Below are 12,804 nucleotides of genomic sequence, written 5' to 3' on the forward strand. Positions count from 1 at the left end.
CATGAGCCAAGGGGCCATGTGCAAGACTTCGCATGTACCAGCCGGGTGCACGATCGCGAGCCCGCGGTGTTTACGGGCACCGGGAGCGTGGTGACTCCGGGGACTAGTGACCCGTCCCGCACTTGTCCCGCACTTTTCCCGCTCCCGGGACCTCGTGGTGGTTCTGGCAGGGAGCGGCCCCGCCCGAACGGCCGGGTAGATGCTGCTGCTGCCAGGCGCGCCGCCCCCGCGCCGGCGCCCCGATGGGTTTTTCCATGACTGCATCCGGCCCCGGCCGCCTTTGTTCCCGCCGTCCCTGGCCTGCCCGCGCGCCCGGGTTTTTCCAGGGCTCAACTGGAGCATGGAGAAGCTGCCTCGGAGCTCCAGCTTCCCTCTCCCCAGGTTCCCTCTCCGAGAGCGGAACTCTCTGCAGATGCATAGCTCTGCGCCCCCCACCCCTGCCCCTGCCCCTGTCCCCAGGGCTTGTGGCCTCAGCCCCATGATTGAGCATGAAGTTGGCGGTCACCGTGACCCGCGCGCCTCTGTATTGCGCTACGACGCTGGCCGCGCTACATTCCCTCGGGGAGGTTGCAAGGACTCCCAGAGGTGGGGGTGGGGGGAGCGCCTGCCTCAGGGAAGGGAAGGGCAGTGCGTGGCAGCCCCCGAGGGGGTTATGCCCACCGACGGTGGAGGAATCCGAGTGCTCGCAGGGCACGCCAGGGAGACCGTGGTGTGTCCGCGATGTGGACGCAGCTCGTGGGTGGGAAACGGACCGGGCATACTCTTGTGATCTCCGAGACCCTAGGGATGACAGGAAAAAGGGAGCCGACATGGAGTGATTGGAGTGATGGAAAAAAGGTCGGTGGACAGTAAAGGCAGACTCCGGCCATTAACCTTAGGCAAGCATACGGTCGTCCGGTCCCTACTGTACTCTGAATTGATTTCATGGCTCGTTCCTGCCCACACTAAGGTGGATTCAGTGTGTATGCCCCGTGACCTTACCGTCCTTGCTATTACACTAGTTACGTTGGTGGATTTTAAGGCTTTTTGTTTTCTAGAGAGGTTCATAGTGCAGCCTCCAGGCTGGGGAGCAGTTTGAAGGTGTCTGCAAAGAGAAGAGGCCTGGATTAAGTGGGCGCCTGCCCGGGGAAGGGACAGTTCGGGGCAGACACCCTTCCAGCTGCCTGCAGGAGGCTGCCTCCGTAGGCCTGAGGTCAGGAAGTCTGGAACCGCCCGCTGTACAGGGTAGGAGGAGTCAGCTCTGTGGGTCCTGGCTGGTCTCTGCACCACCCCTCACTACATCAGCACCCTATGGATTACTTTCTTTCGGGAACAGTAAAGAGAGGGCGTGGGGGCCTTAATCCCCACACTAAGGCAAGGCTAGAGGATCTCTGGAGGTTCAAGGCCAGACTTGGTCTACAAAGTGAGTACCAGGACAACCAGAGATATCAGAGCACTCACATGGCAGCTCACAACAGCCTGTAACCCCAGTTCCAGAGGATCTGATGCCTTCACACACACAGGCAAAACATCAGTGCACATAAAATAAAAATAAAGCTTTAAGACAAACACCAAACAGCCACCACGCTATTATGAAAGCTCATTTCGTCCAAGTTCCAACTTTGTCAGCTCTTTGGAGTGGCTGTATCTAGGGATCCCTCCCTTCTGGATCCTTCTTCTGTTTGCTTCCAGAGGCTAAATACTCTCACCCACCCATCCTGAAGTGGGAAAGTCTTGTTCCCACACAGCTGGATTCCCTCCTGCCCACAGGCTAACTCCCACATCCTTTGTGAACTGAGGGAGGGCTCTGGCTAAGGCCAGCCCTTGCCCTAAAGGAATGTGAGCTGCCCTACATCAGGTCCCACTTTGTCCTCATTCAGTGCCACCACCTGTAGGAACTGGACACGCAAGGCCTTCTTAGGCACGCCCAGTTTTCTCTAGACCATGGCATCTAGCTCCTTGGCTCCTTGAGAGCCTACACTTAGTGACCTCTTCTGTTCTGCCTAGAGACTGCCTTGATGGGAAGAGAGGGACACAGGCTGAATTCACCCAAGGAAGCAAACATCTCAGGCGGGTTTGTGTGTGAAGTGGAGCGATTGTACCACTGGCATCCTGCTTGCTGCCCTTTGTCCTTAGTTCTGTCCCATCATTTACCTCTTAACTCCTCAGGCGAAGATCTTGTTATTTATTGGTTTGGGGTCTGTGCTAGGGTCTTTGCAGCCAGGCAGGTCTTGAATTCTCTAACCTCCAGTGTCTGCCTGGAGGGTATCTGAGATTAGAACCCTGCTCTACCATGCACAACTAGGCCCGTTCTCACCTCCCTGTTAGAGATGAGAGAAGGGAGTCATGAGAAGTTAGGCAACTTAGCCACACAGTAAGGAACTAAATTTAAGCAGATAAGATGGCTCACTAAACAGAGGCCTGCACAGGCCTAACCACCTGAATTCATAGCTCCTGACCTGGTCCTGAGACTTGTCTGACTGCCACATATGGTAATAAAGTATATAAAGAATGTTGGTTTTGGTTTTTAGAGACAGGGTTTCTCTGTGTGGCCCTGTCTGTCCTGAAACTCACTCTGTAGACCGGGCTGGCCTTGAACTCACAGAGATCTGCCTGCCTCTGACTCCCCAGTGATGAGATTAAAGGTGTGAGCCACCACCCCACTATAAATAAGTTTTTAAAACAGGAGTTAAGCTTGATGTGGCCCAGGCAGTCTGGCAGCAGAGCCCATTCTCTGATCCCACACTTGTCAACTCATATGTACTCCTAAAACCAGTGGGGAGTTAATGTCCATAGCTGATGTGCAAATTGAGAGGAAGGCACTACCTGTGTATGCCCTGGGTTACAGAGGAGATGCCTTCATAACAATGTTGTCCCACCCAGTTCCCATTTTGTGGCCGTTAATTTGCTTTGTGGCTTTTTATTCTAATTAGAACTATCAACCCAGAAATTTATGAGATTCAAATAGTTGAGTTGTTGATGGACATTCCATGTCCTTCCAGACATAATGTGGATCCTTTGCAGTTTCTTTTTATAATTGTTGAGTTGTACCTCACCTCACTGGAGACGACATGTACATCTTTGTAACGGGCATCCTTCAACTGCAAGAAGGAACATTACAGTTCCCAGTCATCTAGTATCTAATGAGGACCTTTGAGGACACCAACTTTAAGTGTGCCCCAAATCCTTTTGGTCTCTTCCAGCTTTTGTATAGACCCCTCCCATGTCTAGAAGGGACCTAGGACTTGTTAACTAATAAGAATATCACAAAGGTGATTGTGTTACTAGTTAGACTACAAAGATCATTTTGCTAGGCTACCTCCATCCCTGCTGGTTTCATAAGAAACAAATTGCCCCTGTGAGAAGAAGGCCCTGTGGGAAATACAAGAACAGCCCGTGTGGCAAACACCAATAATCCCAGCACTTGGGAAGACAAGGCAAATTCAGGAATTCAGGGTCATCCATGCCTACAGTGAACCCAAGGATAGCTAAATGGGAGCCTGTCTTAAAATAGTTAAAGCTAACCCTAGACAAGAAACAGGCCCAGGGTGCAGGGTTTAGAAAAAGAAGGTTACAGCCAGGTGTTGATCACCTTTTATCCTAGCACTTGGGAGGCAGAGGCAGGCGGATCTCTGTTAAGGGTAGTTTTTCCCTGCCGGTCTGGTCCCACCACCGTGCCAGCCCCAAATAACACACAGAGACACTGTATTAGATATAAATGCTGTTGGCCAGTTACTTGTTTCTTATCGGCTAGCTCTGTCTTAAATTTCTATTAATGTAAATACTTCCACATGGTCTTATCTTACCGGAGAGAGGGGCTGGTGTTCCCTCTCCGTCCTCCATCTTGAATCCCCTCCCTACTACTTCCTCTCTCCTCGTCTCCTAGTCCTGCCTACCTTGCTTTCCTATTGGCCAACAGTACTTTATTCTTTATTCATTAACCGATAAGAGACATAATTACAGAATGACATATCCCATCAGATCTCCGTGAGTCTGAAGCCAAGCTGGTCTACACATCCAGTTCTAGGACAGCCAGAGCAATGTAGAAAGACCCTATCTCAAAGGAATCAAGGGGGCCGGGGAGAAAGAAAACAAGAGCATAAAAGCTTGTATGGAATTCTGCCTGTGCTGCCCCGAGCTTAGAAACTTCTCTTTCCCCAGTGGATCTTTAGCTAGGACTTCAGCCATACTTTAATTGTAGCCTTGCAAAATATTCCACCCAGATTTATTTTCTTTCCTCCTCCTCTTCTTTTATTTATTTATTTATTTTCAGATATATTTATTTTACATGTAGGGGTTTTGCCTGTGTGTACATATGTGTACCATGTGCATGACTGGTACCTGTGGAGGTCACTGGACTCCCCTGGAACTAGAGTTACAGGTGTTTATGAGCCACCATGTGTGTTCTGGGAATTGAACCTGGGTCCTCTGCAAGAGCACAAAGTACTTTTAACCATCTAGCTTCTCAGCCCACCCTATCCCAGATTTCTTTGACAAACTATGATGCACTACATATATTGTTTAACTTGACATGCTTGTGAGAATATTGGTATTCATCGACAGGAAGCTAGCTCAGGACCTATGAGGTAAAACACCCATAGGCCGTTAGTGGATAGACCCAGCACCTGGGGAGCTCAGCAGACAAGATGAGTGTGCTTTAACTATGGACAAAAGGAAATTCACATTTCTGATGATGGAACCAGCCCCTCCTAGGAAATGGAATGTGCTGCATGGATTAGTATGAAAGGGTCAAATGGGAGAGAGGGAGGGAGGGATGGAATAGGGGAAGGAGGGAGAGAGGGTGTACAGATCCCTATCCACTATACCATGAGCTCTCTCCTCTTCCAGGCTACCTACTGTGGCAGCCACCTTCTCCTTCTTCCTCCTCCTTTTTTCTTCTTCGTTAGTTTGTTTTGTTTCTCGAGATAAGGTTTCTTCTCTGTGTAGCCCTGGCTGCCCTGGAACTCACTCTGTAGATGTAGCTGGCCTCTAGGTCACAAATCTCTCTGAATGCTGGGATTAAAGGCATGCATCACAACCCACAACCGCTGGACTCCAGCCTTTTTCTTGGCCCGGGGTGGGGGGGGGGGTGGGGGGCCAGCTGCCTGCCTGCCTGCAAGCCATGTCTTCCCCCAAGCTCTTCTCCATTCTTTGTCATTGATTTCTACATTCCAAAGACCTGCTTCCTCTTCTCTGGATTCCTTAGCAAAGCTAAACACTTCCTCCTTAAATTCCCAAATATCTACATAAGGCCAGTCATTTTCCATTATGTTCCTACTGAGCACCTACTAAGAGCCCTGTCTCCCGTTAGGTAAGAGTTTCAGACATAACACAAAGTAGCATGCTTCTTGGAGGCCAACAGTCCAGTGATGACTTCACAGACATACAGGGCCAGATCTCCTTGTCCTCCTTTTCAACACAGGTGAGTTCAAGGCTTCCTGGCAGGTGTTTGGAAATATACAAATTTAAAAACAGCCCCGAATCACTACAAAAACACAAATAAGCAAATGCCCCTAAATTGCCTGGGCGTCCGATTTACCGATGTCTACAGGAGCTCTGTTTGTGTCTAACATGGAAGTCAGCTGACTGACTTGGTTTACCTATGCTGAGCAGAGGTTTTTGGGGGCCACTGGGATCCAGCAGTGGGGACACATGAGGACTTAAGTAGTCAGCTCTCTGAAGTGAGGCAGAGAGGGGAACATCCTGTACCAGAGATGGCAGATTGCAGCATCTAATTTGTCTGAACTTTGAAGGACTTTTGCAACAAGTTACAAAGCAAGTGACCCAAGGAACACCCTACAGGCCTTTATTGGCCAGAACTGTGCAATCCGTCCCCCAGTGCCTGGGGCTGATTGCATAGGCTGTTCGGTGACGGTTGGTGGTGCCCAGGTTGTCAGGGAGTTTGGCAGTGTTCAAGGGCCTGGACTGGCATCCATCTATTGCCATGGGAATAGCCCACTGCAGTCCCCATCACCACTTCCTGGCCATCAAAGGCAAACGTAGGCCCCAGTGGTCAGCGTGGTGGGCAGTTTCCTTGCTCTGGAGATTTTCCAGGCTTACACTAAGTCCTCATTGGCTGCTTCTTGGAAGGGTTTTCTGTTCACCCTCATCCCTGCACCTGTGGCCTTCACCTATCTCTGCTCAGAATTTCCAAGGTACTAGAAACCCTCCCCTGGAAAACCCCCACCCAGCATCAAGGCAGAAAGAATGCCTCCAGGCCTCTCTCACACCTGATGAGGTGCCTGGAATACCGGGCATTTTGCTCCCTTCTCTGGAACTTGTTTACATCAGTTCATAGCCTCTCCCTTAGGGCTGGTGGGAGCCTGCTCCCGGGGGTGAAGGAAGTCTGTTCCTCCATGCCTTTTGCTTTCCCCTTTTCATTTAAGCTTCAGAGAAATATCATGGGGGGGGGTTGGAGGGAGATGCCACCCTCCTCAATCTGGAATCTAGAGTGTCCCAGATTCAGTGAAACCCTGTACACTCACTTTTCTATTTGATTCTTGAAATTTGGTGCCTACAACTTTGACCTGACCTGTAGGCTAAGGGTGAAGCTTCATTCACCCTCTCGGACTTGGCAGGATATTCTAGAAGGACTGCTGGGTTTCTGTTTCCTTGGGGGCCTTTAGCTCCAGCACAGGACACAGCTCATGGGGCTAATGAATCACTCCTCTCCAGGGTCTGGCAGTTTCTAGCAGTTTCTAGCAGATGGGGAGTGATTATGCTGAAGCAAGGGAAGGAAGGAGAGAGGGAGGAGGGAGAGGGGAAACAGAAGAGAGGAAAAAAAAAAACATTTTTCTCAGTGGGAGCATTGAACCTGGAATTTTCAAATTTGCCAGGTAAGCAGCCTGCTGAGCCACATCCCAGACTGTTTATCTTTTTTTTTCTAAAACTTTTATTGTATATGCATGGGCATTTTTGCCTTAATGTATATCTAGGCACTGTTGGATACCCTGGGACTAGAGTAAGCCACCATGCAGATGCTAAGAATTAAATCCAGGTCCCTTGGAAGAGCATCAGACCCTCCTAACCAATGAGCAACCCCTGTTTTTACGTTTACACAGTCTCATTAACATAAAGGTAACCAAGCCCAGCTTGGTTACACTTCTGCCTCAACCTACCAAGCAAGCCAGGATGATGGGCGTCTGCCATCAGGCCCAGCTGAAAGTATCTTCTTTTAATGCTTTTGGGACAGGGTCTCAGTGTAACTCAGGCTAGCCGTGAAGACCAGGCCTGCTTCTGCTTCCCAGGTGCTAAACGATTAAATGTGTGTGCCACCATGTCCAGAAAGCTCTCTTGGAAAAATCATTACGATAAAAAAAAAAAAAAAAATCTAAAACTCACACAACTAATAGAATGGCCTGCAAAACTGTAAATCACCCTAAATCACCCTCTCTTCCGTTCTCTTCTGCCCAGGTAACTATTTTTGGTGTTGTTTTGCCAGTTTCCCTGGCATTGTTAGAGTAGAAAAAGCTCCTGGTGACAAAATAGAATCTCTGACCTGGGTGGAGAGCTAACATTCCAGTTGGGCTGGTTCAATCACTTGGCCAAGGGACCACCCCTAGGAAGGCTGGCTTACCTCAAGCCACGCTACAGAGACAGGTGGAATAATGAGCTTCACCGTATCTTTCCTCCCAGAATCCCACAGCTAGTGCAGGAGCGCACAGGCCACACCCACGCAGGGCTGTGAGTCTGCCCGCCCATAGAACTTTGTTTTTTGTTTTCTCTCTCTGTATCTCTTTTCTAAGGGCGCTTTAACACTTTGGGCTCCTCTCTACCCCATCCGCCAGTGTTTTAGACTTTCTCACTCCTTCCCAAAAGTCTCCCTCCCTGCTTGGTGCCTTCTTGTCCAGTGCCATAACTGTTTTTCCTTCTCTGTTCGCCTCCCTGCAGCTGCTGAAGTTCACTGCTGGCCCCGGGGTTCTTAAAAGTTCTAATAAAACTGCCCTTGTGCTTCCATTTGACTCCATTCTTTCTCTCTTTTTCTTTTCCTTTTTCCATTTATCTGTGTAGCTCTGTAGACCAGGCTGACCTGGAATCCACAGAGATCCGCCTGCCTCTGCCTCCCAAATGCTGGGATTAAAGGCGTGTGCCACCACCACTCAGCTCCATTTGAGTCCATCCTTAAATGATCTTATCAATGGGACCAAGAACCCAAAGGGGACCCAGGACTTTCCTTTTATCAGTATAACTACTCCCATCAGAGCTAAATGACTGTGGAGTTGAGGTCAGTGCAGCCCCGGGTGGTAAGACTCTATGGCCACCGATGTCACTCACAGATCAGTAGACACAACCGAACACAGTGAACAACGAAATCTCTATCTTGCTGCTGAAGCTGTACCTACCTGACCTAGAGCCAAAGAGCTAGTGTAATGAAAGACAGGTACCAAAGCCACCTGTTCCTCCTGGAAGATGCTACACAGTACTAGGCACACAAGTAGTGCACACAGACATACATACAGACAAAATAGCACACACATCTAAAAAATAATAATCAACAAAAGAGCTTTCAGGATGGTGGTAGAATATGCATTTAATCCCAGCACTCTGGAGGCAGAAGCAGGCAGATCTCTAAACTTGAGGCTAGCCTGGTCTCCAAAGAGAGTTCCAGGACAGCCAGGACTACACAGGACTGTCTCAAAACACCCCCCAAAAAACAAGTAAAAACAAGCTTAGTGAACTGGGTGTAGGGGAGCATGCCTGTAATCACAGCACTTGTGCCTTTGCCTGAGATTTAAAATATTGTGCCAGGAAGGGGAAAAACTCATCAAATAAGGCAGTATATCTCATAATCCCAGCCCTTGGGAGGAGGAGGCTAGAGGATCTGAAGTTCAAAGCCTGTCAAATTCAAGGCCAGCCTGGTCCTCTAGAGACCCAATCTCAGAAGACAAACAAACCGTGGGGTTTACTTGTCCATGCCTGTAACCGTCACACTCCAGAGGAAGAGGCAAATCTCAGTGAGTTAAGATCAGTTTGGAAAGGGGCTGGAGAAATGGCTCAGTGGTTAAGAGCTTTAGCTACTCTGCTGTAGCACCCGCGCTACCATCTCTTTCACGAATCGGGCGAAGGCCTAGAGATTGAAATAAAGACAAGACAGCAGGTCGTTCGTTCAATGGCAAAGTCGGAACACCAAATGCCAATGCTGTTTATTGAGGGGCAAGAACGGGCTTAAATACCAACTTATAGCACAGTGGAAAATTACAGGAATTTTTAGGCTTAGCTCCTCCCTGTGTTGTCACGGGGTGTGTGTCACGGGGTGTGTGTCACAAGGTGTGTTGTCATGGGAAGAATACCAACAAAAGGCTTGGGGCAAAGAGTTCTGGCCAACAGCTTCAGGCTAGCTCAAGGTGCCTCAGGGGTCCATGCAGGGCCCTACACTCTGCAGAGGTCCTAAGTTCAATCCTCATCAACCACATGGTGGCTCACAACCATCTGTAATGACATCTGGTGTCCTCTTCTGGTCTGCAGGCATACATGCAGACAGAACACATGTATAAAAAAAGAAGATCAGTTTTGACTACATACTGAGTCCCAGGTCAGACCAGGTCTCAAAAACAAAAACAACACAAATAGAGCTGGAGCACTGGGCAGTGGTGGTGCATGCCTTTAATACCAGCATTTGTGAGGCAGAGGCGGGTGGATCTCTGTGAGTTCAAGGCCAGCCTGGTCTACAGATTGAGTTCCAGGACAGGCTCCAAAACCCTGTCTCAAAACACCAAATAATTAAATAAATAACATAATGGCTCAGCTGTTAAGAGCACTGACCACTCTATGAAAGAATTCAGGTTCGATACCCAGCACTCATATACCAGCTCATAAAACCATCTATAATTCCAGTTCCAGGGGTTCCAATTCCCTCTTGTAGTTTAGTTGGGTATCAAGCACAGTACATAGATACATATGAAGGCAAAACATCCATGTACACAAAAATAAAGATAAAAACTATTTTTAAAGAAATTTAATTTTGTTTGTTTGTTTTGTTTGTTTTTGTTGAGACAGGTTTCTCTGTGTAGCTTTGTAGTCTGTCCTAGAACTAGCTCTGTAGACCAGGCTTGAGCTCAAACTCACAGACATCCACCTGCCTCTGCCTCTTGAGTACCGGGACTAAAGGCAATATGCCACTACTGCCCGGCTCAGAAAGTGAATTTTTAAAACAAAAAACTTCTTGCTTCGTACTGATCATTCCTAAAGTGTCAGAAACTTGTGGATGAGTCCACCATCAGTTGGGGATGAGTCCCCAAAAGAAATGAGTCCCCAGACTTCATCTCTTCCAGGAGTAACCGCTGGGGAAACATCCATAGTGTGTGTGTACCTGGAAATATACAAAATACTTAGCTAAAGATAAACACAAAATTCAAGAGACTCTCTAACCAGAATCAGATGGCTAAGAAATCTACTCGGAGCCAGATGTGGCAGCACACTCTTGTATTTCCAGTATTTTGGAGACAGAAACAGGAGAATCAGTGTGGGAATTAAGACTTTGGCTAAGAATTCACTTCCCCCTGCTGCCCTGAGGGAAGGCAGCTGTAACCACAGAGAAAAACATGTTTACTAAGGCAAAATGTTCCTTTGGTTCCCAGAACCCTGGGCCAGTCCCCTGAGAAAGCCCTAACCGATCCTTGAAACCTGAGAAGACTTCTCCTCTTCTATCTGGTGCCAGAGTATAAAAGCCAGCCCTCTGAGCAAAATAAGAGCCTTCTTAACATCAAGCAAGAGTCCTGTGTTGTTAATCCCGACACCCTCTGCAGATTCTTTGTACCAGGCCATGCCGGCGCAGCAATTGGAGGTCCCACTGAGACCTGAAAGCCAGGTAAGTGGACAGGGTCGTCCCTTGTGCCGGCTGGGACATATTGGGGTAAATAGCAAAAAGAGAGATGGGGAATTCACCCGGAAAAGTTGAATTAGAATTTCAATTAAAGGAACTCCTAGAGGAACAGGGAACTGCAGTAAAGACAAAAACTCTCGAAGGCTTTTAAAAATCCATTCAACAGGCTAGTCCTTGGTTCATAACGCGCAGAGGTTTAAATGTGCCAGATTGGGTGGAGGCCCAACTCAACCTACAGAAATTGCTAGAGAAAGAGGGGCTGATAGGAGATGTCATTTTGTAAATATGTTTCTCATACTGGTTAATGAATAAAGCACTGTTGGCCAATAGGAAAGCAATATAGGCGGGACTAGGAGACAAGGAGGATTCGAGGAAGTAAGGAGGAGTCAGCATGTAGAGAGAGAGAGGAGAACAGAGGTCCGGGCCCACTCTGTGGTAAGATGAGACCACGTGGAAATACTTAGATTAATAGAAATGGGTTAATAATTAAGACAGAGCTAGCCAATAAGAAACATGTACCTGGCCAACATAATTATATCTAATACAGAGTCTCAGCGTGTTGTTTGGGGCTGGTGCCGCAGTGGGTCCAGACTTTCCCCTCCCCACCTTCTCCTTATGGAGTCTGGTAAAGGATGCACTTCTAACAGATAAGGTCCACCTGATACAGGTGGTACAAGCTAGTAAAGAAGTTTTAAAAGATACAGGAGATGGAGACTTGGCAATCACTATGTTCTGAGTCAGAAAGTGAGGAAGATGAGCCCAAGAGGGTATCCAAGAAGCTGCCGGGTGCCTGTGCAGATCAGAGAAAGACTGTATCTCCAGGGGAGAACAGGGCCTTTCATAAGACCCTGGAGCGCGGCCCAAGGAGAGGCGCCCTCCCGAAAGCCACCTATATTCATCCTTGTCAGATATAAATGAAAGTAATTCAGATCCCGACTCAGAGTCAGAGGAAGAACAATTGCTCACCGAGATGGCAGCTCTTAAAAAGGAACTGAGGAAGGCCAGAATCAGAAATCGGACAAAAAGGGCAAAGAGTCCCCCTCCATAGTCAGAACAGTGAGACCCCTCCTACCCCATGGCTCAGTCCCTCCTGGGCCCTGAAGGGGGACCTAGGGGAGGAGTCCAATGCTGCTCCATAGTGGCCCCTGTTATGGAAATCCCAGAACCAAAAAACCCTGGGCAGGTTATCCACAGTCACGATCCTCTTAGATTCAAAGAAATAAAACAACTTAAGGAGGCCACCCTGAATTACAGGTCTCAAGCTCCTTTCAATGTTCTTTGGTGGAGTCCTTTATGGTTCTCAATCTGACACTCAGCGATTGGCAACAGCTTTGCCCAGTGGCTTTTTCTGGGGGGATTACTTGATTTGGCGAGGATAATTTCAAGAGAGATGTTCCCAAATAGCCCAGAGAAATGCACAGGCAGGACAACCCCAGAGAAATCTTGACATGCTCACAGGGAGCAGCCAATATGCCACCATCCAACAGCAGATGCAATATGATATTACTGTTTATGCCCAGGTAGCCACAGCAGCCCTTGGCACCTGGAAGACACTGCCCTCTAAAGAAGGAGGGGACCAATTGTCCAAAATTATTCAAGGGGCTTCTGAATCCTTCCATGAGTTTGTAGATCATCTTACCCAGGTGGCAGAGAGGATTTTTAGAGGATTTGGTCCTGCAATGTCTATGATCAAACAGATGGCTGCCGCGCTAGCACAGCCAGAGTACTGAGCTTGGTGGAGGGTGTCAGGATTGAAACACTTAGCAGACCACCATAAGTTAAGAAGAAGCTGCTGCCGCCACCATTTATTACAGAGAGTAATGGGCTTATATACCCAAGCCAGGGGATGGGTAAGCATAGGAGGAAGTCATGTGCCACCCACACCTGGAGTCAAGGCACACCTACGCCGGAAAGTTTTGAAAACAACCTTGTTTGTTCAACCTTGTTTGCACAGAAGTTCTACATCTGGGTGGGGAGAAGAGAGCTTACTTAAATTTCCCAAA

The 12,804-nt window shown here is 48.4% G+C and overlaps 1 protein-coding gene across 1 annotated transcript in view; it reads right to left on the reverse strand.

The window, feature by feature from the left end:
• Positions 1 to 6,195: 6,195 nt before the first annotated feature.
• The window catches only part of Pde6d (phosphodiesterase 6D), a 137,183-nt gene continuing 130,574 nt past the window's right edge, over positions 6,196 to 12,804 (reverse strand). The window contains exon 6 of the mRNA XM_051190711.1: positions 6,196 to 6,209. Coding sequence (XP_051046668.1) covers positions 6,204 to 6,209 — 6 coding nt within the window. The 3' untranslated portion in view covers positions 6,196 to 6,203. The remainder of the gene's footprint in view (positions 6,210 to 12,804) is intronic.

Source organism: Phodopus roborovskii, unplaced genomic scaffold (genome assembly GCF_943737965.1).
Source record: "Phodopus roborovskii unplaced genomic scaffold, PHOROB, whole genome shotgun sequence".
Taxonomy (NCBI): domain Eukaryota; kingdom Metazoa; phylum Chordata; class Mammalia; order Rodentia; family Cricetidae; genus Phodopus; species Phodopus roborovskii.